Genomic DNA, 25,596 nt, shown 5'->3' on the forward strand with positions numbered 1-25,596 from the left:
CTGTAGTGCAAGCAGGAGGTGACCCTCCTGAACGGGACCAAAGATGCGCTCGGCGGACGTGCCGTGCTATCCAGGACCCAGCCGGTCCAATGTCCTAGAGCCTTTAGTTCAGGTACACAGTAAACAGATAATGAGGTGCCATTTAAGTGATGACACGATCACAACCCTAAAAAGTTACACAAAGTTCGCTCTCAACATCAGGAAGGTTTTTTCCGAGTAAGAAAGAAACTTTGCCCAAAACCACCCTTCAGAGGAAGGGGCTCCTTCGCTCTCACAAGCGGGTCTGCAGCGGATGCTCTCCCACCCCCGCTCCCCCACATCAAAAGGAGAGGAAAGAAAAGGGAAAGAGAAGAACAAACTAGGCCCTCTCCCTAAGAAATCGGCTGAGTAATCACCAGTGAGTGCTAGGGACACCACGCAGTGTGGTCACAGCCTGCTGCCGCCCCAGAGACCACCATCTGCTGGTGAGGAGGAGGAGGAGGGAGACACGTGTCCCCTTCTCTCTCACATTCTGTCTGCACTTCCTACGGAGTCCAAACACATGCTGTGCAGCAGCTAAGCCCGAGGCTGACCTGCCCCAGAGGCTGCGGAAACTCCCGCTGGAGCTCCGTGTCCCTCCAGAGCATGAGGCCTGGCCAGGCCGCCAAGCCCTTTGGCTCTTCGAGTTCACAGACCAGATGGAGGCTCCTGTTTTCCCGGCGACTCTGCCACCTGAAGCATCGGACCCGAGAGGAAATGCTGGTCCTGGTGGAGGCGTGCTGGGGGTGCAAGATGCCACGGCGCAGTGAGGCGGAACCTCCTTGGAGGTAACTACCCCTGGGGTGTGGCGGGCCGAGCCCACACTGCAGACTGTTGGTATCACCAGCTCATGGCCCAGTGTGCCCACTTCCTTCTGTCTTGCAGCTGCCATTGGAGTTGGGGCCTTCTTCCTCTGGCCCTGATAGCGGCAGAGGCCCGCACATGGCCTTCTGTTCCTGGGCTCTGCCCTCCGGCCATGGCTGCTTCAGGCCGGAATCTTAAAATACCGTCTTGTTCCAGCTGCTGTCCCATGCGGGCTCCTACCGTTCTCTCTCCCCTCACCGTGGGAAACCTCAGGACACACGTTTAGACACCATTCTGTTTGGTCCCTAACCCTCTCCTCATCCTTCCTTCCCTTTTCTTTGTGCGCCTGGGGTACGGCTCCACTAGGCCTTCTAGTTTACCAAGTCTCCCTTCAGCTGTATCTCAGCAGCTATGTATTCATGCAGAGTTTTTCACTTTAATTCGTGTCTTCCTCATTTCTAGAAATTCTACCTGGTTCTTTTGTAAATTGGTTCATCACTTTACCATTTCTCACCCCGTGCCTGTTTTTAATCTTGTCTCTGGTTACTTCAAATTCCTTAAACTTTGTTGGCTGACCTGCAAAATCACAGGTCTGACTCTGTGGTCTATTGTTTCAGCAAATACACACAACACTTTATCTCTTGTGTTCCTTGTGAATCTTCTCCTCGGAGAACACAGATGAAGATTCTTTAAGGTGTGGACTGAAGGATATGCTTGAATTTGCTTTGACTGGCTTTTCATCAGCTCGGTGGACGTCACAAGCTACTAATCCAGGACTATAGTAATGTACGTGCATGGACTGAGGTTTCTGGACCACAGACACAGTATGGATTCAGGCCTGCAAACTCACAAGACAGCTGATTTTCGGTTTCAAATATTTGGCGCCAAGTGGAGGCAGCAATTTTTCTTGCCAACTTCTTGGATGGGGGTGGATTTATTTGCCTTTTGTAAATAACTACTATAGAGGAGAACTCCGGGCTACCAGTGTGAATAGGGTTTTGCCTCAATACTCAATGACCAAACGCACCCATGTTTTAAGCTCCTGGAATTATACTGTTGGTGTCTTTCTTTGCTATCAGCTTTCACTTTCTGCTTACAGCACCCTCTCCTTGTCTGGCATATTAGATAAGCACTCAATAAATACTCATTGAGCTAATAAAGAAACAAACAAAAACAGCCAAGCTTGTTGAAACTGTGTGTAAGGAGAGCATGAACATTCCACCAAGAGTTGGACGCTCTGATGAGTTGCGATCATGACGCTCTAATGAGCTCACGAGAGCTCACTGGCTTCTTGGGACACCATTTTGGGGGTTACCACTTGATTCTGGCTATTTCTCAGAGGGCTGATTCTCCAGACAGAACATATTACCACATCATCACTTTCATTTAGCTCTCGGCCTCCGTTTCCTTCTCTAGCACACTCTCTAGTGTCACCAAAGTCAGAAGCCACCATTTCTATTTCTAAACTTGTGTGAAATGCTTTGAAGACTGTGACTCCCATTCTCAGCCTTGTCTAAAACAGAGGCTCCCAAACACAGTCCAGGTCTGGGGTGGGTCCAGCTTCCCCAAGACTACAGGAACTTTCCAGGTGTATCCCCATGGGCCTCCAACATCAGCTGTGTAAACACGGGAAGGATTTATCCGGCATCAGGACAATGGAAATAACCCTGAAGGTTCCCTGGCACCACCTTCACCATCAGCCCCAAAGCCAGACTTGACTCCTGACAAAGTCCTCAGGCTTCTGCAGAGAATCTTGCATGAAACAACCATGCCCACTTGGCCTCGAGGGCGGCCCTGAGTGCTGGTGGCCCTGGTGCAGACGGAGCACGAAAGGTGTCCCCGAGTTTCAGGGCCAGGAGATCCTCAACAGTCAGTGGTCTGGATGTGTCACTGGCTCCCACTCCAGGAGCAGTACACAAGGATATAATTCATCTGCTAACACGTTCTCAGATCCCAGCTGTTTGCAGGCATCCACACGGCAGGCTTTGCCTGGATCCTTCTCTGCTCCATCAACCGCGTGATGACAAACACTCGTGCAGGAGCGGCCTCAGTGTGCTTCTCCCCGGCCACAAACCGCAACCCCAGCGGGCCCCTCTCCCTGCCCCCAATGTGAACCGCTGTGACTTTTAGGGCGCCCTTACCTCCCGTTCCTGAGTGTGGTCTAGGGCAGCAACCCAGGGAACTTGTTAGGAACGCAACTGTTCCAAGTCCTGGGCAGACATCTGGGTCCCAACGAGCCTTCCAGCGATGACAGACCCTGAGCGCCTGACCTTGAGAAGCCATCATGTGGCCTCCTTGGTGTGAGGCCTGTTAGGTGCCTGCTCCTTGACCTGCTCTAAAGCTATCACTGAGCGGTTCCCCAGCCTCTTGCCCCCCGTGGGCATTTACCTTCTCGCCCATCTCAGGTATGTCTCTCTAGGAAAACTGAAAGGAAGGTGGTAAAACAAAAATATTCACCCTCTCAAAATGCTTGATTTGTGCTCTGCGCTTGTACACACCTTCTGGCTCATCTCTGACCAGGAGGTGCCCTCATGTGTCCCCGCAGGAGGTGGGCACTGCCACCAGCACCGTGCCCCCGTGCCACGCGGTCCTGGGTGCCGCAAGCACTTGGGAACAGTGGCGGTCCGCCCCCGGGTGGAAGCACATGGCCCAGAAAACCAGAGCTCGAGGGAAGGTGCCAGCTGGTCATGCACACGGAGCAGTGGACGGCAGCCCTGGGCCCGGGTGCCCCCCCTGCAGAGGGAAACGTATCCAGTGAACCATCAGCAGACATTACCAGAGTGACTTCTCCACAATTTTGGTCCTAAAAACCTCCTCCTGGTCCAGGTTCACGGTGCAGTAGCAGTCTCGCATCTTGTTTGGCCCCGGGTACGTGGGAAGGTTTTTGGCTTCACCTAGAAAGAAAAGGTACATAACACCATCAACTGGGCCCGGAATTACTCACAGACGCATCTCCAAATCACAGCTTTCTTTCAGAGCAGCACTGCTTTCTCTTGTGTATACTTGGTAGCTCTTTTGTTTGTTTGTTTGTTTTGAGAGAGAGAGAGAAAGAGAGAGAGAGCAAACAGGAAGGGGCAGAGAGAGAGTCCCAAGCAGGCTCTGCACCATCAGCACAGAACCCAACGTGGGGCTCAAACTCACAACACGAGATCATGACCTGAGCTGAAATCAAGAGTCGGACACTTAACCGACTGAGCCACCCAGGCGCCCCCCATTAACTCTTTATAATGTCCTGGTTTTCTTGTCACCACAAGTCACAATGTCACAGTGAATACCATTTGCACAATTAGAATGCAAGGGAACACACACATTAACCTCCAAAACAGACTGAAAAACTAGGGATCCATGGGCCTACCATTTGGGGTTATTAGTTTTGTTTTATTCACACTAGCCCCCTTAATTTTGTTTAATGTTTAAATGATAGTAAGGTACATATAAACTAAAATATATCATCTTAACCACCTTTAAGTGTAGAGCTCAGCAGTGTCAGGTGTATTTACACCGTTGGGCAACCAATCTCCATAACTTTTTCATCTTGCAAAACTGGAACTCTGCACCCACCCCCCCACCCCCCCAGGCCCTGGCACCCACCCTCCCACTTTCTGTGTGTGAATCTGGCCACTCGAGGTTAATTCACAGAAGTAGGATCATTCAGCCTCTGTCCTTCTGTGACTGGCTGACTCCCTCAGCACAATGCCCTCAGGTTCATCCATGTTGTCCCAGGTGTCAGGATCTCCTTCCCTGTCAGGGCTATAGGTGGGTCACACTGTATACAGATGGGTCCATTCACCCCCCTGGGTCACTTTCTAGTCTGAATTTGATTTGATAGCATTAGAACAAAATTGGGGCAATAATTAAGGAGGACTCTCTTTTATTGACAAACTGTTTAAAATACAGAGTGATTAGCCAGTTAGAAGTGAGTCCCGTAGGGGGACCTGCGGCACAGATGTGGGCCAAGTGTCTCCCCATCATGGCCCCTCCTCCACATGGAAGTGTGGCTGGAGTGAAGGAGAAACCCACAGGCAGCAGCACGGCCGGCCAAAAATGCCAGACTCCTCACTGACCTGGGTCTGTCTAGAGGCCATCATCAGAACCACAACCTATGTCCTCCACTAGAAACGCACAAGTGTGAACGGCAGGCCCAAACAGCCCCGTCCATTTGCAAACTGAGAGCGATGGGTAGCTTGCAGCATGGACAGCTGATGTCCAGGTGACGTCTCCTCCGAGGAAGAAAAGCCTCAAACACACTCTTGCCTCTAAGTCTTCTGGGGGGCGTCTGCAGGCACTGGACCCAGTGCTGGGAAGACAGGTTCTGAGAGCCCAGCACCCCACCATCCACCCAACACGGCCAGTAAATACCTGTCACACCGTAAGACCAAACTACCTCATTCTTGTCGAAACTGAAAAACACACCAAAAACCAACCCCAAACCAGAGCCCAAGTTCCTCCGAGCTCAGTGCCAAAGCCACCTGGCACACACTGTCCTCCATAGAACTCCAGCAAAACCAGACATCATCACTCACTTGGGGGAAATGAGCTCATTTAAAAGATGCCACTTTGCAAACAGACATATGCAAGAGTCCCCAGGAGGGCAGAGAGTGCCTTGATTTGTTCCAACCTCTCAACTTTTCATTTAATGTCATTACAGAGTAGAACAAGTTGGGAGAGGGCGCTGACCTGGGTGGGGCGTTCTGTGCCCAAACATCTTACTTCTGACTGAAGTGTCCTTCAGGACTCCTAAGAGCACCAGGTGTAATCTGTGCGGGTGGCCCCTTCCTGCACACGGCCAGAACGTAAGACCCGCTTCCGAGCCTCAGTTTCACCAGCTGTAAGAACATGAGAACACACTAGCTCTCCAAGGCTCCTCCAACACCAAAAGTGTTTTAATTTCAAAGATTCCAGAGGTTTTTCTTTTGGAATCATCACTGGCTCTTAGTTGGTGAGGAAAGAAATAACAGATGAGCGTTTTCTTGCATGGCCACCTCAACATTGCAACGCTCCGGAACACACCATTTTTAACATGAGTCCAGCCTATGAAAACATGGCCAACCAGGTAAAAGGCACGTGAATCTGAGCCAAGCTTCAAGTCAGCTGTTAACATCAAAAAACAGACTTTGTGAAGACTCCTGGCAGATGTGAAAGGTCAGAAAAACGTGTGCGCAGGGTGGGGGACCAATCCCAGCGCCAAGGGCTGTGGCGGCGTCTTCAGGGACAGAAGGGCAGGTGGGGAGGTGCAGGATGGACATATGGCTCCTTCCGCTGAGCTGACCCAACAGGGCAGCCACATCACACACGTCACCCTGAACCAGCCCTTTCAAAAGTCTTCCGGTTCTGGACTGGGAACTTTTGCCACGTTCACAAATCTTTAGCCTCATAAGCAGCCCGAATCTGTGGACGTCCCAGCTGACGCCTGTATGATGTGAATCAGGGCTTCCCACACTTCCCTTCGGAATTTCTTTTTGCAGCAGATGAGATACTTAGCTGCAAGTTCCTGTGTTCCTTAAAAGGAGAAGAGAAACTTGTCTGAAAGCTTCATGGGAGATGATGGTTGGTGGAAATCACAGAACTGGGATTTTGTTCCTGTTTGTTCTCCAAAGAACCTCAGAGCAGCAGGAACAGTGGCTGACACTCCTCTTCAAGGTGAGCACCGTCAGGGCACAAGAGAAAGATGAACCCTCCCTGGACAAGATGACACTTGACACTGAAAGTGCCTGTGTGAACACAGACTGCCGCGTTCTTCCCACCCTGCTGGCCCCAGGCGGAGGGTTACAGAGGCATCCTGGCCACCATGACGATGGTGCCACAGAGAGCCAACCTTAACAGGCCACTCAGACCAGCAGTGGTGGGGGCAGTGGGCAGTATCGCCGGCCACGTCCTATGCCCAGGGTCCTCACAGTTGGGGCGGAAAGGTGGAGAATGATAAGCTACCCCGAGTCTCTGTGTGGAGCCCCGCTGCAGAAGGGGGTGGGGGTGTCTCAGCTCTCGGGTGGTCCATCCAACCACATGAGGCACCGGCACCACTTCTTCCACGCTGACTACTTGTCCCACAGTCTAGAGGCCGTTTCCCTGGCTGACTGTGTCATGGTGCCTCCCTTTTCCTAGCATGTGGAGACACTTACCCAGGAAAGTAAAGCCCTCCTGGCATACAGTAGGTGCTGAATTATTTGTTGAGCGAACGGATAAACAAATGACCACAAGGTAAAAGAAGGTTTCATTCTAAGAACCAGAGTAGGATCATTTTCCTCCGTGTGACCACATATCTGAAATGTACCCTTGGCACCAACAAGAGCTGTGTGCTGCAGACGGCAGCTCTGTCAGCCCTGAGAAAGCAGCCCCTGCCCGGTCCAGGCGGGCCGCTGGCCTCAAGGTGCCGAGAGAGAGACAAGTCCCCATCCCTGAAAGCGGATGTCAGAGGTCACAGACCCCAGTGCCCCAGGAGAGACTCTGGCGATGGCAGGGGCGGGGGGGCGATCTGATCCTGCCTGCTGCCCCCAACACCCCAGGAAGAGAAGGATAGAGGGAAGCAGGTGGGTGGAGAGCTCCACTGACAAACCACCTCTCTTCCAGCTGTGAGCCTCGGGCGTCCTTCCTGCGTATGCTCTGAGCCACCACATCCACACCCCTTAGTGGCCCCCCAGCCCGTGGCCTCCACCTGTGAAGGGGAATATTGTGGGAGAACGCAGGCAGGTCTCTTGGCCACTCTGGTTCAGAATACTCAAACGGGCCCAGAGATTCCAGTCACTAACTTATGCTAACAACATAAAAGTCTATTTCCCCAAAAAGATCGATTCCATGATTAAAATATTCTCTTTCCCGGAGTATATATTTTTGAATACCTTGCTATCTTATCTTGATATTACGTAGAACACAACTGCATAAAAACAGACAAAATTGGGATTTCTAAATCAAGCTACATGCGACCTTCCCTGCTGCATGCAGATTCGTCCTGAAAACCCCACGTTGAGCTGCCTGGACCCCCGCAGGGCACGACCTCACAACCACTACCGCCTGCTTCCTCTGCCTCCAGGAGGGTCACGGCCCAGGAAGGGGTACTGACGCACCTTTCAGATTTCCTCCAGTAGGTAAGAGACAAGCATAAAATAAGGCTATTCACAGGGAAATTAAAAGCTCAAAATACAATGAAAAGAAGGAAAATTACACGTATCCAGCTGTCCCTCCCCCACCACATGTGACTCAGTGGTCAACTGAGCTCTGAGTTCCCTAGTAGCTAAGGCAAGAATGGAAACAAGGCAGAACACACTCTTCAGACTTTCTCTGAAAATAAAGCACACCATTCTCCCTCGGGAAACACTGTTCTACAGCAAGGAGGTGACGGACTGGGTCTGTCTTCTGTGCTCCTTTTACAAGAGATCACGTGGCTACTTCTCAGCCCGTCTGTCATGAGACGAGGCACACAAACTACAGATGCTGTGAGAGTCCTGGTGAACAAGGTGGGGTGGCCCCACTCAGCTCAAGGCCAGGCCTCCACGTGCTTACCACGGACTCAGACGGCCATCTCCACAGCCAACCTGTCCCACGGCCAAGGCTCCTGGAGACATCTGGATGGCCCAAGTTCAGTTGAGGGGCCTGGTAAGACCCCCAAGGAGGACAGCAGAGCCAGGCCCCAGCGGTCCTCAGCCAGGCCTCTGCCCTCAGACGGACAGCATCCAGCCACACGGCCCCTCACTGGGCTCCTCTGTCCTCCCCGAGAAACCTGGGACATGGCTGGGTCTCACTTCTGTCTTTGCCTCCAGCATCTAAAACAGCATACTACTCTGGCAAACAGTAATGATCCTGTAAACGTTAGCTCAAACGAAAAGTGAGTGAATGCACTAATAAAATGACCAGCTGGGCAGGGCTTTGGGAGTACTGATTCCACACCTCTGCTGGGTATTTCGCAGGCGTCTTTGAGAGCCAAGGTGCATAATCAGGACCAGGGAGCTGGACCATCCAGCAGTGATTGGGCAAGGACAGGGCCCTGTGGATTCCACCCCAGTCCAGGATGTGTGCTGCACCCTGAGCCAATGATCGGGCCCCTGGAAGCCACTGCTGGAGGGACAGCACAGGTGCTCTGGGAGACTGCATGAGCAGAGCCTGAACTCCCAATACCCTTGCGGACCCACAACATGTGACAGAGGCATCTGGGATCCCCAGCCCCTCCACCAGCCGACTGCCACAGCCTATCTGGACCTCACAGTACTGAGGATTCACCCGGCCAAATCCAGCCCAACCCGCCAGTCCCAAATCCCTGGCCCCAAAGCTGTGAGATACAGGTGGCTGTTTCTAAGCCTTAAAACTGTGAGGAAGCCTATTCCCAGGACACACGCAAGTCCAAAGCCTCACAAGCTCATACAGGTCTACCCAACGCACACACAGCTTCCTCATATCACAAGCTCATACGGTATTAGCCGGGCACACACAATTTCTCACGTTAGAAGCTCATAGAGGACTACCCAGGACAAATGCAATTTACTCATTTTCTGAGCTCCTATACTGCTAACCGGGGCGCACACTATGTCCTCAGGTCCTGATCTCATACACTGGAAGTCAAGTGGCTTTCCTTTTCCTCCCCCTCCAGCACACTGCTGATGACCTTAATCATGTGATTACTCCAGTGACAGGGTCTGACCCCATCCAGCCATCATCTTATCTGTGTGTCACAGCCCTGAGGGGCTCAGGACATGTGTCCTGTGGGCGGCACGGGGTGGCTACAGGAGATACTTTGCACATGCCGTGGTGTGATTCGGTTCCTATTGTGCATCCGTTATCCCAGATTGGAGAGGGGAAATAAAACGTGATAGACAGACACCCACGGTGAGCCAGATGATGGCACAGCCCGGTCTGTGGGGACCTTTGAAGGCTGAACCAGCCAGAGCCACAGCTGGGTGACCTGACCAGTCCCCTCCTAAGAGGTCATCATAGCAGCAAGAGAGAGCAGAGCAGTTCTGTCATGATGAACTGTGCCAGCTTGCTTTACAATTTCAGGATCCAACTGCTTTTTTTAACATTCCTTAACAGACCAAGAGACTGGAACAAAGAAGCTTAAAGCCCCCGAGTGAGTGAGCAGGAGGCCTGCCTGCTCTTGCCGAAGCCATATCAGACAAGGGCTGTGCTCTCACCAGGGCCCCACACAGGACCCTGGACCGGGGTGGCCCTGCTGGTCCTTCGCCTCATGGTCACCTTACATTTACCCCCTAGAAAAGGGGCTGTTGCCCCGACCTTGATTTCCATTTGTCAGGAAGGTAGCATTCTGAGCCAGTGGGTAGAAGACGCTGTCCCCCTGCCGGCCACACTGCCATAAAAACACATAAATCAGGTGTCGTGTCCTCAGGCTGTGGCTCCACAGAGTCCGGGGAGATACCCTGTATTGGGTGCTCCCCTCAGGTCTCAGCCTGGGGCCCTTACCGAACACGGCGCTAAGACACAGTCTGCTCTCTAAATGCTGAGTTAGTGGATGTCATTTAAAAATGGAGTGATTTCACATTTATTTTAAATCCTTTAGAAAACTCTGAGGATCTGGCCATGCCCATAGCCACTTCCCCTTGCTGAAACGGTTGCAGCAGGTCTGGTGGGGTGGCCCCTCTCAGGGGGCACCTGCTGGCCTTGTGCATTTGGAACCACCGTGCCACACATTTGGGGGACAGCCCAGACCTGTTCAGGTCTTTTTGTACATGTGGTTGTCAGAATCCATCGCTCGAGAAAAGCCACTCCATGGTGGAAATGTCGCCAAAATACAAACCCAAGGGCCCTGGCTTCTCATGCAGTCTGCCCTCCCTGACCCCTCACTGAGTCTGCCTACACCCCACTCTCCAGAGTGCCTGTCAGCCAGGGGGCAACCGCCCCAGAGCCCTCCACCTCCCCAACAGTGCAAGCAGCATCTGGGGTCCCCTTGGAAAATGGAATCTCTAGCTGGAAGGCCACCTGTGGCAGACTGCGGGAGGAGGGGGACTCTGGGGCAAAGGCCTATAGCGCATCTGCAGGGACGGAGGGCAGGCTGGCACCCACTTGCTAGGAGCGCCTCCCCCCTCCACGCCCCTCGCTCTGGGTCACCCCTGGCATCACTTAATCCCATGGTTCCCGAATGGCCAGGCAGACCTCTGTGCCAGGACCACTGCTACAGGTGCATGGAGCCCCCTTCACGTGGCACTAGGGCTGCCAGGACGGGGTGAGAACAGAGGAGGCGGCCTCGGAAGTCTGAAGAACGGCCCCTGAATGAGAAACAGAAGCCTAAGACACTACAACGCCAAGACAGAAAATCAGTCACTTCTCCATTTTCCAATTAGTTCTGTACACAACAGCACATCCTCAGAATTATTTACATGTTCAATTTTGAACCGAACTCAAACTATTCAGCACCAAAAAGACACAAAACAGTAGCTAACCTCACCCTCTCACTTAAAATCTAGTCTTTTCCCAAGCGGGGAGAAATGCATGTTCTAATCTCACACTTTTCCAATGAAGCTAGAGGTGAAAACAGTGTTCTTGGACAATACCTCGATGCTGAAATAAAAAGCTGGAAAATTAAGAAAAGTGAAAAAGAAACCACCAGTTTCCTCTTCATTTTTAAAATATTGTGTTGAGGGGCGCCTGGGTGGCGCAGTCGGTTAAGCGTCCGACTTCAGCCAGATCACGATCTCGCGGTCCGTGAGTTCGAGCCCCGCATCAGGCTCTGGGCTGATGGCTCAGAGCCTGGAGCCTGTTTCCGATTCTGTGTCTCCCTCTCTCTCTGCCCCTCCCCCGTTCATGCTCTGTCTCTCTCTGTCCCAAAAATAAATAAAAACGTTGAAAAATAAATAAAATAAAATAAAATAAAATAAAATAAAATAAAATAAAATAAAATAAAATATTGTGTTGAATGGGCCTTTGATTCCTTGGAAACTAAACTCTGTGTCTATTCGCAAAATACCTTTTCACCTAGTGCTGCATTTTCTATCTAACAGCCACGAAGATCAGAAAAGAGTAAGCAGGCCGTCGAGAGCACAGCCACTTTGCATGCTGAAGACACGCCGAGTGTGCCCTCCATGCCCGTGACCCTGGCACCTCCTCGCAGCGACGTGGAGACGTGGTCCCCCCAGGACCTCACGCCCCTCCCAGGCGGCACACTCCGGGCAGACAGGTGTCCACACCGGCAGGAGGGCCGCGCTCTGGCTCTGGTCCAGGCCAGGGCTCGGCATGTCCCCACGGTGTGTCCCCGCAGCTCCGGGTGCCCTGGCCCCATGGCAGCACACGGGCTGCCCTCCGGCCCCGGGAGGGGAAGTCCAGTTAGGGACCCCGTGCCTCTGAGCTGCGCGCCTGCACCTGCTTGACCCTGACGGGGAGGGGGAAGGGGAGGGAGGTGCCACCAGCAACAGTGACTTAAACCGAAGCCCCCAGACCCGGTCCCGTGTGCCGGGGGACCTGCACATTCGCGCAAATCACAGACTTTCAAAGTCACAGAAGTTATCAAAAAATACTGTTTTAGAGACATAGAGGTTCCCATGCCCTTAGGTTGCAAACTGCTGTGGGGACACATGTCACCTCCCCGCGACCCAGTCTGGGGCGTTGCACACCTGCGAGCGGCTCCATGCAGTGGCCAGAAGGGACCGTCCCTCACCGAGCTCCCAAAACATGTGTTTGCGTCCCGTGTAGGCGATTCTCTTGTGTCACTTTGCCCAGTGCCTCTCCCCCTGCAAGGGTACACCTCCAAAAGAACCTCAGAATTCTCCAGAGAACATCCTCCTGCGACCTCCTCGTATGAGGGAAAGACAACAGGTTTGAACAAATCTGCATAGTGCAATTTCCCAAATTAATGTTCACATGATGAAATGTTAGCTGGTTACTAAGATCAATGAATAAGCTTCCGGAGAACACAGTAGGGACATACATAAGAAATAAAGAGGGACGAAATGTCAGTAAGTGTGAAACTATAATTACTAAAACAGCAACTGTGCCTCACTATAAGTAATCAAACTGTTAAGACTTCCTGAGTCGTCTACACCTTCCAGCACCGTTCCCCTCCCCTAAGTCTCTTGCTCCTGTCCACTTTGTTTCTACTAATCACAGACACATTCTAGCAGGGGTGAGGATGTCCAGGCAGCTGAGAAGGGTGAAGAAAACAACAGAAACAGATGACAGAAATATTCTGAGGTGGTGTTTTTAACATAGGAACTAAGGTGAGGCTACTATGCAAACGTATGAAAGAGTGGGGGGGCCTAGACACTGGTGAAGATAAGGATCTGAGCTGTCTTCAAGCTGGGCCTGGGCCCTCCTGGGGGCAACTTGCAGGGAGGTCACCCCATGTTATCCCTGCCCATCGGAACAGTAAACAGGAGGTGCCAATAATCACAACCACACAAAGAGCATACAGTCTGTAGGATGCCCCTGTGCCACAGAAACCTCAGCCTGGGAATGGTTTTCACCTGGTGGTCCCGCCTACAGAGGAGCTAGAATGTGAATCAAACAGGGCAGAACAGCTGGGAAATCACCTGGGAGGTCACCTGAGAGAACGTCTGGGTCAACACCTGAGAGAACACCTGGGGGAACGGCTGGGAGATCACCTGGGAGATCACCTGGGGGAACACCTGGCGAATGCCTGGCAGTGGACACCAGTGCCACAGGGCCACGCCCAAGGCCCACCGTTTCCTCCAGTCGAGGTGTTGTACACTTGCTTGTATGTGTGCATGTCTGTGCATGTGTGTGTACACGTGTGTGTTTTGATTTCTGGTTTTTCCTTTAACAGCTTTATTGTGAAAGGATCAGAATACCAAAAAATCCACCTGTTTAAAGTGTACAACTCAAGGTTTTTTAGTATATTCACTAGATTGTGCAAATATCCCCACAATCAGTGTGAGAACATTTTCGTGCCCCTGAAATCAACAGCCTCACCCCTTCCGCCTCCCCCAGGCCCTGGCAGCTCACTCTCCATCTCTACGGTTTTACCTGTTCTGGATATTCATATAACACGTGATCTTTGGAGTCTGACTTCTTTCAGAAGCATAATGTTCTGGGTTCGGCCACACTGTGGCCTGTGTCAGGACCCTGTACTTTCTCAGGCTGAGTGATACTCCCCCGTATGGATGTACTATTACATATATACCCAGTTCTTCAGTCGACAGACACTTGGGTTGTTTCCAGCTTTGGACTGCTCTGAACCCTGCTGCTGTGGTGACTGTGTACAGGCTTCTGTGTGGACAGGTGCGCCCGGGAGTACAGGTGCTGGGTCATGTGGTATCCCCGGGCTCTGGCCTCCGAACTGTTCCCTACGGCGGCTGCAACACTGCATTACCGCTGGCAGTGGATGAGGGTCCAGTGACACTCACGACTGTCTGTCTTTTCAGTTACACGTTGGCTTGGAATCAGAGAGATGCCTGTTCCTCAATTTGTTTTATGATGTAAAATGAGGCGATTGTGGTAACAGGGTTATGAAGACAGTAACATTTTTGGCACGGATTTCTGCACTTCCCACACAATGGCCGGGCCATTGCACTCTGGTTTCATGTCCCAGGTGACTGGGCTCCCCAAGCCTTCATCCCAGCATGAGAGATTCTGGGTTTACACTGCCTGTGTCCGAGCACTGACACTGAAAGCACGGGGGGCTGGGCCTGAGAAGCTGGCATGTGACGACAACCACGCACAACCCAATCCACCCACAGGCCTCTAGGCCGCCAGAGCTTAAGGAAAGATCCAGCTTCTTTCCTAGAGAAAGTGTGAGGTTCCCAAGGCTGGTCTACAACTCTGGATCAGCCTCAGGGGCCAAGGAGAGAGGCGGAAACACTGTGTGTATAGGTTTCCTTTAAAATAGTTTCTTTATATGTGTTTTGTCATTGCTGCTCAGAAGTACCGGTAACACAACTGTGGGAATCCAAGATTAAATGCTACAGTCTTTCCACAGCCCCAGGCCCAGCCATAGACCCACCCTCTAGAAATGTCACTGGTTTCTGTTTCTTGGCCCTGGAGCAAACATCACCAATTTAAATAACAGCATCACTGATATTTCTCGGTTTATCAATTTAAAATCAACTGTTGACTCCCTGCCATGAAAGATGAAGAATTTAGGGTCATGCACATCCCCCACTCCTGCCTCCCAATCATTTTACTACGTCAAGTACTCAACACTTCACGCTGCTCTGTACCTCACACTGTCTCACCTACTCTCTTGGTAAGTTGACTCCAAACATGCTAACTCCACAAGACGCCTGTACATCACGACCATGTGGCTGTGTGTTGTGACCAGACACCACTGCCCCCTCCAGCTCACCCTTCACTTCGTCCCCTCTCGCTCGGCCTGAGCGCCTGCCTCCTCCAGGCTGTGCTCAGGGCCGTAAGGAGGACACCCCCCGGCCCGTCCAAGGGCCTTTATCACTTGACAAAGTACGAATTCAGCGTCCAGGTCCTCTTACCCTGTTTAAGGCACAATTCCGCTTCTAAGAGCTTTTTAAATACATTAAATCGTCCAAATTTCCATTCAAACCTGTAGCTGCTTTCACAAATCACAATTCCTTGATTCATAAAGTAAGACCCTGGCCTGGCGAGGACGACCCCTCCCAGCCTATGCTGGAAAGAGAGCCAGCCTTCTGCAAGACCTAGGGTTTGTTTGTTTGTTTTCTCCAGAAACAACCAACATAGGATTTCAGGCTGTTCTTTTCTGCCCTGAATACTTTGGTACTTTTCTTTCTTTTTCCCACACCGTTCTCTGTAAGAATCCTGGCTTGAACTTGAGAGAGAAAATTTCTTAGATGTTAACAAAAGATTAGAAAAACCATTTTCTTCCTTATGAAATCAGAGCCTGTCACTCATACCTCTAATGCAAAACCCAAAGTTCTGGAAAGACTTTTAAACAGATGATGTTCCTTTGTTCATTCATGTCTGACCCAAAGGGAAACCGCCTGGGTCCTCACAGACCCAGGGTCTGCACCAAGAGCAAGATTTCATGTTATTCTGGGGTAAAGAGACTCAGAGGCCTTTCTGATGAAAGCTTGCCCTTTTCATAAGTAACTTATTATCTCTTCGGTTGGCCATGTCTCAGGCACTTCGAATGCTGCAGTCAGGGTGGTCTCCGACTCTGCTGGGGGGTCTGCAAGTAGTGAAGGCAATTACGACAGCTGAGCACAAGGCCGTGTGCTCACAAGACTTCACACATAGGTAACATCCGTGTTAGTAAGTGTCACTGCAACAGTCCTGTGCAACACCTGTGAGATGCATGTGTGTGCCACGTGTGGCTCCATAAGGAAGGAGGCACTGTGGAAACTCTAGCGGTGCTAACATCCGCGTGCAGACGGCAGACAAACCCATAAAATCCCTTCCTCTTTTCCTTCCTCTCAGCGGCCAGAAGAGAGGCACAGAGAAGACAGGCGGTGGCAACCCCCAGGCAGGGGCGGGGGGCTGGAAGAACCCCCCGAGCAAGGTGCCACGACCACCAAGGCTGGCTGGCTCTGCTCCTCCGAGCTGGACAGAAAGAAACAGGCAATGAGAGCAGAGGTCTGCAGCAATGCAGAGTGTGGGAGACAGTTACCACAAAACAGAACCTGCAGGCCACAGATCTGGTAAGCATTCTGGTATCCAAAATATATAAAGAGTTCCTACAACTCAACAGCTACAAATGACCCAATTTAAAAACAGGCAAACAACCTGAAGGACATTTTCCCCAAGATATCCAAACTGGTACACGGACAGGAAAGGACGCTCAGCATCGTGTGTCCAGGGAAACGCAAGACAGACCAGCAGGGAGAGACCCTCCACCATGAGGGCAGCTGGGATGTCTGTAACACAGGAAAACACCAGGTGTCGGTGAGAAAGTGTGGCACTCCTCCACGGCCACTGGGAGCGTGAGCAGCGCAGCCCTGTGGGAAGCAGGCAGCCAAACGCTCACAAGAACTGAGAACAGAAAGGTGCAGGTGAATGTCCACGGCAGCGCTGTTCACAGTAGCCCGAAGGTGGGGACAACCCAGACATGTGCACCTGCCATCCAGAGACCAGCGGACATCATAGGCTGGGCAGGGGCAGGTGGGACGGGCTTGCTGGAGGAATACACACTGCTCCTGTGGGTGATTAAAAAGTCTGAAACTAAAGGTGAGTGGTGGTTGCACGACAAGAGAATGCAGTAAATCCCACTGAAGTCTATACTTAAAAAGGGATAGATGGTGATTTTTTTTGAAAGAGAGAGAGCCTGTGTGTGCACAAGCAGGGGAGGGAAGCAGAGGGAGCCCAACACAGGGCTTGATCTCTCAACCCTGGGATGTGACCTGAGCAGAAACCAAGAGCCCAGTCAGAAGCTCAACCAACTGAGCCACCCAGTGTCCCGAAATGGTGAATTTTATGTTATGCACATTTTATCACAATTTAAAAAAGAAAAGTAAAGATGCCTACCAGTGTTTTGACCGAGGCCGTGGCTGTTCTGTGTGACTGTGGTTATGACACAGGGGCCACATTCCACCCAACATCCTTTTCTGGAGCAAGAAAGGGTATAAATAAATTCTTTTAAATTTTACATTTAATTTAATTTAATTTAAAAAAAAATTTTTAATGTTTATTTATTCTTCAGGGAGAGAGAGAGAGAGAGACAGAGTGTGAGTGGGGGAGGGGCAGAGAGAGAGGGAGACACAGAATCCGAAGCAGGTTCCAGGCTCTGAGCTGTCAGCACAGAGCCCAATGCGGGGCTCGAACTCACAAACCTCGAGATCATGACCTGAGCTGAAGCTGGACGCTCAACCGACCAAGCCACCCAGGCACCCCTAATTTCATTTTTATTCGTACATTTTTGTTGGGAGTGAACATACACTTGGTAAACACAACTCAGCGAATTTCACATATGTGCACAGTATGTAATCAGTAGCCAGACCAAGATGTGGAATGGTCCCAGCACTCTAGAATGTTCTTCCAGTCTTCCCAGGTCAATACCCCTCCCAGGAGGGCTTAGCACTCTTCAAAATTTTATAACATCTGTTAGTTTTGCCTGTTCTGAACCTCATAAAAATAGAGCCAGACCTGTTAAAGCACTAGAGGTTGCAGACTGGATTCGAATTTCACCTTTAAAAAAAATTTTTTTAATGTTTATTTATTTTTGAGAGAGAGAGAGAGAGAGAGAGAGAGCACGAACAGGGGAGAGGCAGAGAGAGAGGGGGACACAGAATCCAAAGCAGGCTCCAGGCTCCGAGCTGTCAGCACAGAGCCCATGCGGGGCTAGAACTCACAGACCATGAGATCATGACCTGAGCTGCAGTCAGACGCCCAACCAACTGAGCCACCCAGGCGCCCCTCACCTCTCATTTTAATTTATAAACTGAAGTAATTTTATACAGAGAAGCTTGCCCCTCATCTACCATTTGATAACTCTTTCGTGAAGCTCACACAGAAAGCTGGGATAAATGCTTGATTATTCCACTTATTTACCAGATTTTCAAGTAACGAATTAGTGTCCTGTCGTCCTTGAAAGGTGAATAATTTAGGCTTTTTTGTAATTTTGCAATTATTTTTCATTGACACAATTTACATATAAAATTCAACCTTTTAAAATGTACAACTCAGTGCTTTTCAGTAAATTCACAGAGTTGTACAACTATCAACACTAATTCCAAAGGATTTTCATCAACTGCAATGCAAGTGAAGCCGCCCTGAGAGCCTTCACCCTGTCCTGGCCTCCGCCCCCAGCAACCCACTGTTGGCTCACAGATCTGCCTCTTTGGGGTCTTTCGTATAAATGCAGTCATGCACATTCGGCCTCTGGCCTCTTTGGCTTGACATCCTGTGTTCAAGGGCTTCCCACTGTGGCCTCAGGACAGTGCTTCAAGGTGTGGGCACAGCTTCATGTGCAAGCACTCACACACACACACCAGTCTACACCTGCACCCCAGAGACTCAGGAGAAACAGCACGAGACAACACTACCCAAACCACATGACCTGGGCACATCAGCCTGCCTCCCTAGGCCTCAATTTCCCATCTGTAAACTGGGTGGCCAATCATCAGGACAAGCAACACTCCAGTGGCTCAGAAAATAGTCCCCATCATACAGGACATGATGCTATATGTGGAAAACCTGAAAGACTCCACCAAAAACCTGCTAGAACTGATCCATGAATTTAGCAAAGTCACAGGATATAAAATCAATGTACAGAAATCACTTGCATTCCTATACACCAATAATGAAGCAACGGAAAGAGAAAGCAAGGAATCGTTCCCATTCACAACTGCACCAAAAACCATACAATAGCTAGCAATAAACCTAACCAAAGAGGTGAAAAATCTATACACTGAAAACTATAGAGAGCTTATGAAAGAAATTAAAGACACAAAAAAATGGAAAAAGATTCCATGCTCCTGGATAGGAAGAACAAGTATTGTTAAAATGTCGATACTCCCCAAAGCAATCTACATGTTCAGTGCAATCCCTATCAAAATAACACCAACATTCTTCACAGAGCTAGAACAGACAACCCTGAAATTTGTATGAAACCACAAAAGACCCTGAATGGCCAAAGAGATCTTGAAAAAGAAAACCAAAGCAGGAGGCATCACAATCCCAGACTTCAAGTTATACTTCAAAGCTGTAATCATCAAGACAGTATGGTACCGGCACAAGAACAGACACTCAGATCAATGGAACAGAATAGAGAACCCAGAAATGGACCCACAAACGTATGGCCAACTAATCTTTGACAAATAATATCCAATGGAATAAAGACAGTCTCTTCAGCAAGTGGTGCTGGGAAAACTGGACGGCGACATGCAGAAGAATGAACCTGGACCACTTTCTCACACCATACACAAAAATAAACTCAAAATGGATGAAAGACCTCAATGTAAGACAGGAAGCCATCAAAATCCTCGAGGAGAAAGCAGGCAAAAACCTCTTTGACCTCAGCCACAGCAAATTCTTACTCAATACGTCCCCGGAGGCAAGGGAAACAAAAGCAAAAATGAACTATTGGGACCTCATCAAGATAAAAATCTTCTGCACCACGAAGGAAACAATCAGCAAAACTAAAAGGCAACCAAAGGAATGGGAGAAGATATTTACAAATGACATATCAGATAAAGGGTTAGTACCTAAAATCTATCAAGAACTTCTCAAACTCAACACCCAAAAACAAATAATCCTGCGAAGAAATGGGCAGAAGACATGAATAGACACTTTTCCAAAGAAGACATCCAGATGGCCAATTGACACATGAAAAAAATGCTCAACATCACTCATCATCGGGGAAATACAAATCAAAACCACAATGAGATACCACCTTACACCTGTCAGAATGGCTAACAACTCAGGCAACAACAGATGTTGGCAAGGATGCGAAGAGAGAGGATCTCTTTTGCATTGTTGGTGGGAATGCAAGCTGGTGCAACCACTCTGGAAAACAGTGTGGAGGTTCCTCAAAAAATTAAAAATAGAACTACCCTATGACCCAGCAATTGCACTACTAGGTATTTATCCAAAGAATACAGGGGTACTGATTCAAAGGGGTACATGCACCTCAATGTTTATAGCCATGCTATCAATAATAGCCAAAGTATGGAAAGAGCCCAAATGTCAATCAACGGATGAATGGATAAAGAAGATGTGGTGTATATATATATACAATGGAGTATGGAACTAGAGGGTATTATACTAAGTGAAATAAGTCAGAGAAAGAGAGGTATCATATGATTTCACTCACGTGTGGGATTTGAGAAACTTAACAGAAGACCATAGGGGGAGGGAAGGAAAAATAAGATACAAACAGAGAGGGAGGAAAAGAAACCATAAGAGACTCTTCAATACAGAGGACAAACTGAGGGTTGCTCATGGGGGGCAGGGGAGAGGGGAAAATGGGTGACGGGCACTGAAAAGGGCACTTGGGATGAGCACTGGGTGTTGTATGTAAGCGATAAACCATGGGAATCTAGTCCCGAGCCGAGAGCACACTGTATACACTGTATGCTAACAAACTGGACAATAAATTATTTAAAAAGAAAGAAAAAAGAAAGTCGTCCCCAGGAGAGCAGCGGCAGCCGCACCGTGTCAGAAGGCAGATTTCAGGGCCGCCCAAGGCTGGTGTGTGAGCACAGAACCTGTGTGCTACCAGCCCCAGGGGGGTTCTGGGCTCCCGGGTCACGGTCCTAAAGCCCACCTTGCTGCACTTGAGTGACACCCAGCTGTTCTGACACTGTCCCTAGCCGGAGTGCCTCCTCCTTGCCTCAGGAGACCCTCCCTGAACGGACCACCCTCCTCCGTGGCCGTAAAGACCCAGAAGCCTCAGCACCCTCTCTAGGAAGAGCTGTGCTTCCACGGACATCTGTTCCGGCCGGACCACCGTTTCGCCAAACCTCCCCCACATGCCCGTTCTGTACTGACAGCAAGTGGCTGACGTGCGTGGGGCACTGTCCTTCCCTCCTCTGCCCTCAAAAGCACCCATTGCCCACCAAACAAAGCACTTCTGCCCACCGAGCATTCAGAGATCCCCACCAGCTAACACCCATCTGCGTGTGCAGGATGACCTTCAACGACTCACCTCCACGAGTCAAAACGCGGCGCTGGCCCAAGCCCCTGTGTCTCCTCCACCGTGGGCCATGCTGACCCACACTCCCAGCATCCACATCCGCCCCATCCCTGGAGCCACATGGCAGGGTTGCCCTGTGCCACTCCCAGGGCGTGCAGGCGCCCCCTCCCACCCCACATGATCGCTGTGTTCTGTGCACAGTCTGCCCCTGCTGAGAGCAAAGGCCAGGCCTCACGGGCTCCGTCACCCCTCACTCACTTCCCAGAGCCAATCCTCACTCTTGGCAAACACATGCTGAACAAAAGAGCCGTCCTTGGAGCTAACCGGGAACCACCCAGAGGTCAAAAGTCCTAGGCCTGCCAAGATGACCTCAGATGCATCACCCATGGAACATTCCGGAAGACAGACTTCTTCATGATAGGCTGGCAAGGAGAGAGGCAGCTGGAAGGCCCATGGGTTGAGGAGGCAGGACCTTCAGAGGGATTTTAAAAATGAAGTAATAAAAGCTTTAAAATTATTTCCAAAAGGCCACAGACTGCTGTGTTAGCTGATTCATGCACAGGAGAAAAGAAAAGGTCTGTCCGTCTGCCAACCGCAAGAAAGCAGGAACCTCTGCTGGATTCCAGGCCCACCCGGCACATTTGGGCTGTGTGTCCCCACCTGACTTCACGCCCCAGACTGCAGCACAGGCTGTGGCGACCCCTCCCTCCCGGGGGCGGAAGCAAGTGTCCTTCAAACCCCTGCCCCCAGCACCTCGCACGGAAGCCAGGGATCTCTGCTCAGCTGGATTTGTTTAAACTCCAAAGTTATTTTTAACGCTGCCATTGGTCTAATTAGGCAGGAAACACTGGCCGGAGTACAGGCCGGCTGTCCTGGAGGAACCATGGGCCACTAGGAATGAGGCCACGTGGACGCACACAGGATGTCTTGCAAAACTTTGCTGAAATAGTGAAAAAAAGTACCTGGAGACTCTGATTTCATCTCAACATTCAGGTCACCCAGCCCCCCTCCCAGTGCTGGACTTCTGTGCGGCCACTTGCCCATCCCCTTGAGCCCAGATACCTTATCTTTAAAATCCAAGGGCTGTGAGGGGCGCCTGGGTGGCTCAGACGGTTGGGCGTCCGACTTCAGCTCAGGTCATGATCTCGCAGTTGGTGAGTTCGAGCCCCGCGTCAGGCTCTGTGCTGACACCTCAGAGCCTGGAGCCTGCCTCGGATTCTGAGTCAGTCTCTCTCTCTCTCTCTCTCTCTCTCTCTCTCTCTCTCTCTCTCTCTCTCCCCTGCTCATGCTCTGTCTTTCTGTCTCTCTCTCAAAAATAAACATTAAAAAGAAAAATCCAAGGACTGTGGAGAGGTCCTCTGCCCGGAGGGAGTGACACATTGATCACAGGTGTCATAACACCCTCAATACCAGTGACCTCGCAGAGCTCACCAGCCACAGGCACAGCTTTCTGAGCATGACACCCATCTTCGAAGCAGAACTGGGATTCAAAACCCACGGGGCTGTCTGGGCTCCTCACCACACCGCGGTGGCATTTTGGTCAGCACACCACCTCCGCCTTCCTTGCTGCAGATGCCCCTCTGACACACACCAGAGCCTGAGGTGGCCTGTGGCACACAGGCGGTGATTCCAGGGCCCGGTAACACGGGTGTGGTGTTCCTGCAGGACTTTCTCAACAGCGGTCTGCCCCGGGCCCACCTGCTAGATGGTGGGGACGGGGGCTTTCCTGCTGAGGAGCCTCACTGGAACAGGGCTGGGCAGACCCTGGTGCTGGCCGCGGCGGGAACCAAGCCCACAGGCAGCGCCCCTCACCCTGTGCCATGGCGACCTGGGAAGTCTATGGCCTTCAGAGGCCTGACAGTGCACTGACGTCTCCCTTCTGGGCTTGAAACTCAGGCCCTCTCTCCCGAGGGAACCGGGGATCACCCTCTCAGGGTCTGGGAGCTGTGGGACAAGCAAAGAGCAAAAGGCCAGGCTGTGGACCTGCTTCACACGGAAGGCGTGTGTTGCTCTGGGTCCCCAAGGAGTAACCAGTCCCAGAGCAGGGACTAGAGTCAGAGCCTGCAGCTCCCAGCCCCTCAATGTCCTCATCTGCCAGAGTAAGGCAGCGCTGCGTCCTCTGTAGACTCGTGAGCCCGGCCCAGGGAGTGATTGAGGGGTCTGCTTGCCACCAATGTCTCGGGGGCGTCTGGCAAAGACACGCAGCCCACCACCTCTCTGATGCCATGAGACATGTGCCTGGTTGCCCGCTGGCTGTTGGACTTTGGGTCCAAGCGGACGCTCTCTGAGTAGCACTTCCCATCAGGGTAGCTCTCCCCTGATCAAAGTGCAAGTGTCTAAAAGACCCCAAGGCACCAACATGTGCTGCAGAACCCCAGAGGCCCCTGTATCTATTGCAGAGACCACAGTCCTCCAAAGGGGGCTGCAGGCTGGTCACACAGACCTGGGCCCCGGAGAGAGCTCCTGCCACAGCCCGGCCCCCCGCCAGATGCAGCCAAACCTTAGGAAGGGCCTGCATGGTCGCCAGCAGTCACCTACCACCCGCCGGCAGAGCCACTGCCGCCATCCAAGCCCGGCACTGCTGGGTGGTCATCACCCGAACCTTCAACCGGCAGCAATATCACCCACTAGGGGTGACACCGAGGGCCCTGCCCCCAGCACCACACAGTGGGAGTGGCCACCCTCCTTGGGTCACTGGCCACACGGACGGACGGCTCCAATGTGCGGCCCCCCGCAGAGAACCACAAACCAAAGCCTGTGCTGGCCCCTGGGTTTGCATCCTAATGGCAAGTTTAGGAAGCAATGGAAAACTTGAAACTTTGGTTTTTCCTTCCTCATTTATCAGTCTGCAAGACTGGCCAGGAGAGACAGATGTACCTTCCTCTTCAGCCTAACACCACGAGGCCCCAGCTGGCACAGAAGCGCAGCCGGGGCGCCGGCGCCCTCTCCCGCCCAACAGCACCAGTCAGCCCTGGCCGGCCCTCCGCTGCCCAAACCCGAGGGCCCCGGACAGAGCCCTCCAGGTGGCCCAGGGCTAGCGGCACGCTACAGGCCTTCCCAGCTCACAGGTGAGACCAAGAGGCCCTCACTCCCTCAAGGCAGAACAGCCACCACCCACGGTCTGAAACCTCTGCCCGCAGGGGTTCCTGGCCGTGTCCCCAGTGGGCCACCAACCATGTGCTATCCCTGTGCCTCACACCCTCGTCCCAACACGCCAGGGAGGCAGGCTGTGTAGCAAGCGAGGGCCTGGTGTATTTACACAGCAGCTGAGACTCTCAGAGCTTGGAGGCAGGTGCTGGTGAGCTGGCACCTCGACCGCGTCTCTGAACCTCTTTATCCTGGAACCGATGAGCAGCCACGGCTTCAGGACGGTGCCCAGGGCAAGGAGCTGTGGCGGAAAGGGGCTCGGGAGCCCCTCAGCTGAGAGCAGAGCAGCCCCAGCCTCCCAGGCGGGGGCAGGGATGCTCTCCCACTTGTCGTCCCTGAAAAGCCACCATCACATCAAGGTGCCAAGCCTGACAAAGCAGAAGTTCACTTTCCACACTTTCAAGGATCCACAGCTTGACACTGAGGCGCCCACACATTGTTGCTATGCCATACAAGAGGCCAAGGAAGCTTCTGTCAGGCACACACTACTTTTCTGCCTCCCCTTACACCTGGCTGATTTCCACAGTTGCCATAGCTGCTCAATCTTCTAAAATATTTTTTTGAAAGCCATGAATAAATCAATATCTAGATCTCCTGGGAAAATACAACTTTACCCTTAAACAACGTATGCAGTGGTTACAGGTGATGCCCCTGTGAAGTCACAAATCCACATATAATTTTTGATTCCCCTAAAACTTAACTACTCTTCTCAAACTATTCCAAAAAATAGAAGAAAAAGGAAAAATTCCCAATTCATTCTAGGAGACCAGCATTACAAGCCAGATAAAGAGAGAACTGTAGGCCAATATCCCTACTGAACATGGATGCAAAACTCCTCAACAAAATACTAGCAAACCAAATCCAACAATACATTAAAAAAGAATACCATCCACCACGATCAAGTGGGATCTATTCCAGGGAGGCAAGGGTGGTTCCACATCTGCAAATCAATGAAATACATCACATCAACAAGAGAATTGATAAAAACCAGACAATCACCTCAATAGATGCAGAAAAAGCACTTGACAAAATACAACACCCACTGATAATAAAAAAAAAAAAAACCAAACCCTTGACAAAGTAGGTTTAGACGGAACACACCTCAACGTTATAAAGGCCATGTATGAAAAACCCACAGCAAACAACCTCAATGGGGAAAAACTGAGATTTTTCTC

The 25,596-nt window shown here is 51.3% G+C and overlaps 1 protein-coding gene across 2 annotated transcripts in view; it reads right to left on the reverse strand.

The window, feature by feature from the left end:
* The window catches only part of RASA3 (RAS p21 protein activator 3), a 120,490-nt gene that overhangs the window by 66,587 nt on the left and 28,307 nt on the right, over window positions 1-25,596 (reverse strand). Inside the window, exons 1-2 of one of the 2 annotated variants that reach the window (XM_047082134.1) lie at window positions 17,167-17,246; window positions 3,599-3,716 (exon numbers count right to left, since the gene is read on the reverse strand). In XM_047082134.1, coding sequence (XP_046938090.1) covers window positions 3,599-3,675 — 77 coding nt within the window. In that variant the 5' untranslated portion in view covers window positions 3,676-3,716; window positions 17,167-17,246. Of the gene's footprint in view, window positions 1-3,598; window positions 3,717-17,166; window positions 17,247-25,596 lie in introns of those variants that run through there. The other variant, XM_047082132.1, reaches the window with a different exon arrangement.

The sequence above is a fragment of the Lynx rufus genome, unplaced genomic scaffold, assembly GCF_022079265.1.
Source record: "Lynx rufus isolate CCGP_SWC_20201006 ecotype Redwood Valley unplaced genomic scaffold, mLynRuf1.p SCAF_1, whole genome shotgun sequence".
Lineage (NCBI taxonomy): Eukaryota > Metazoa > Chordata > Mammalia > Carnivora > Felidae > Lynx > Lynx rufus.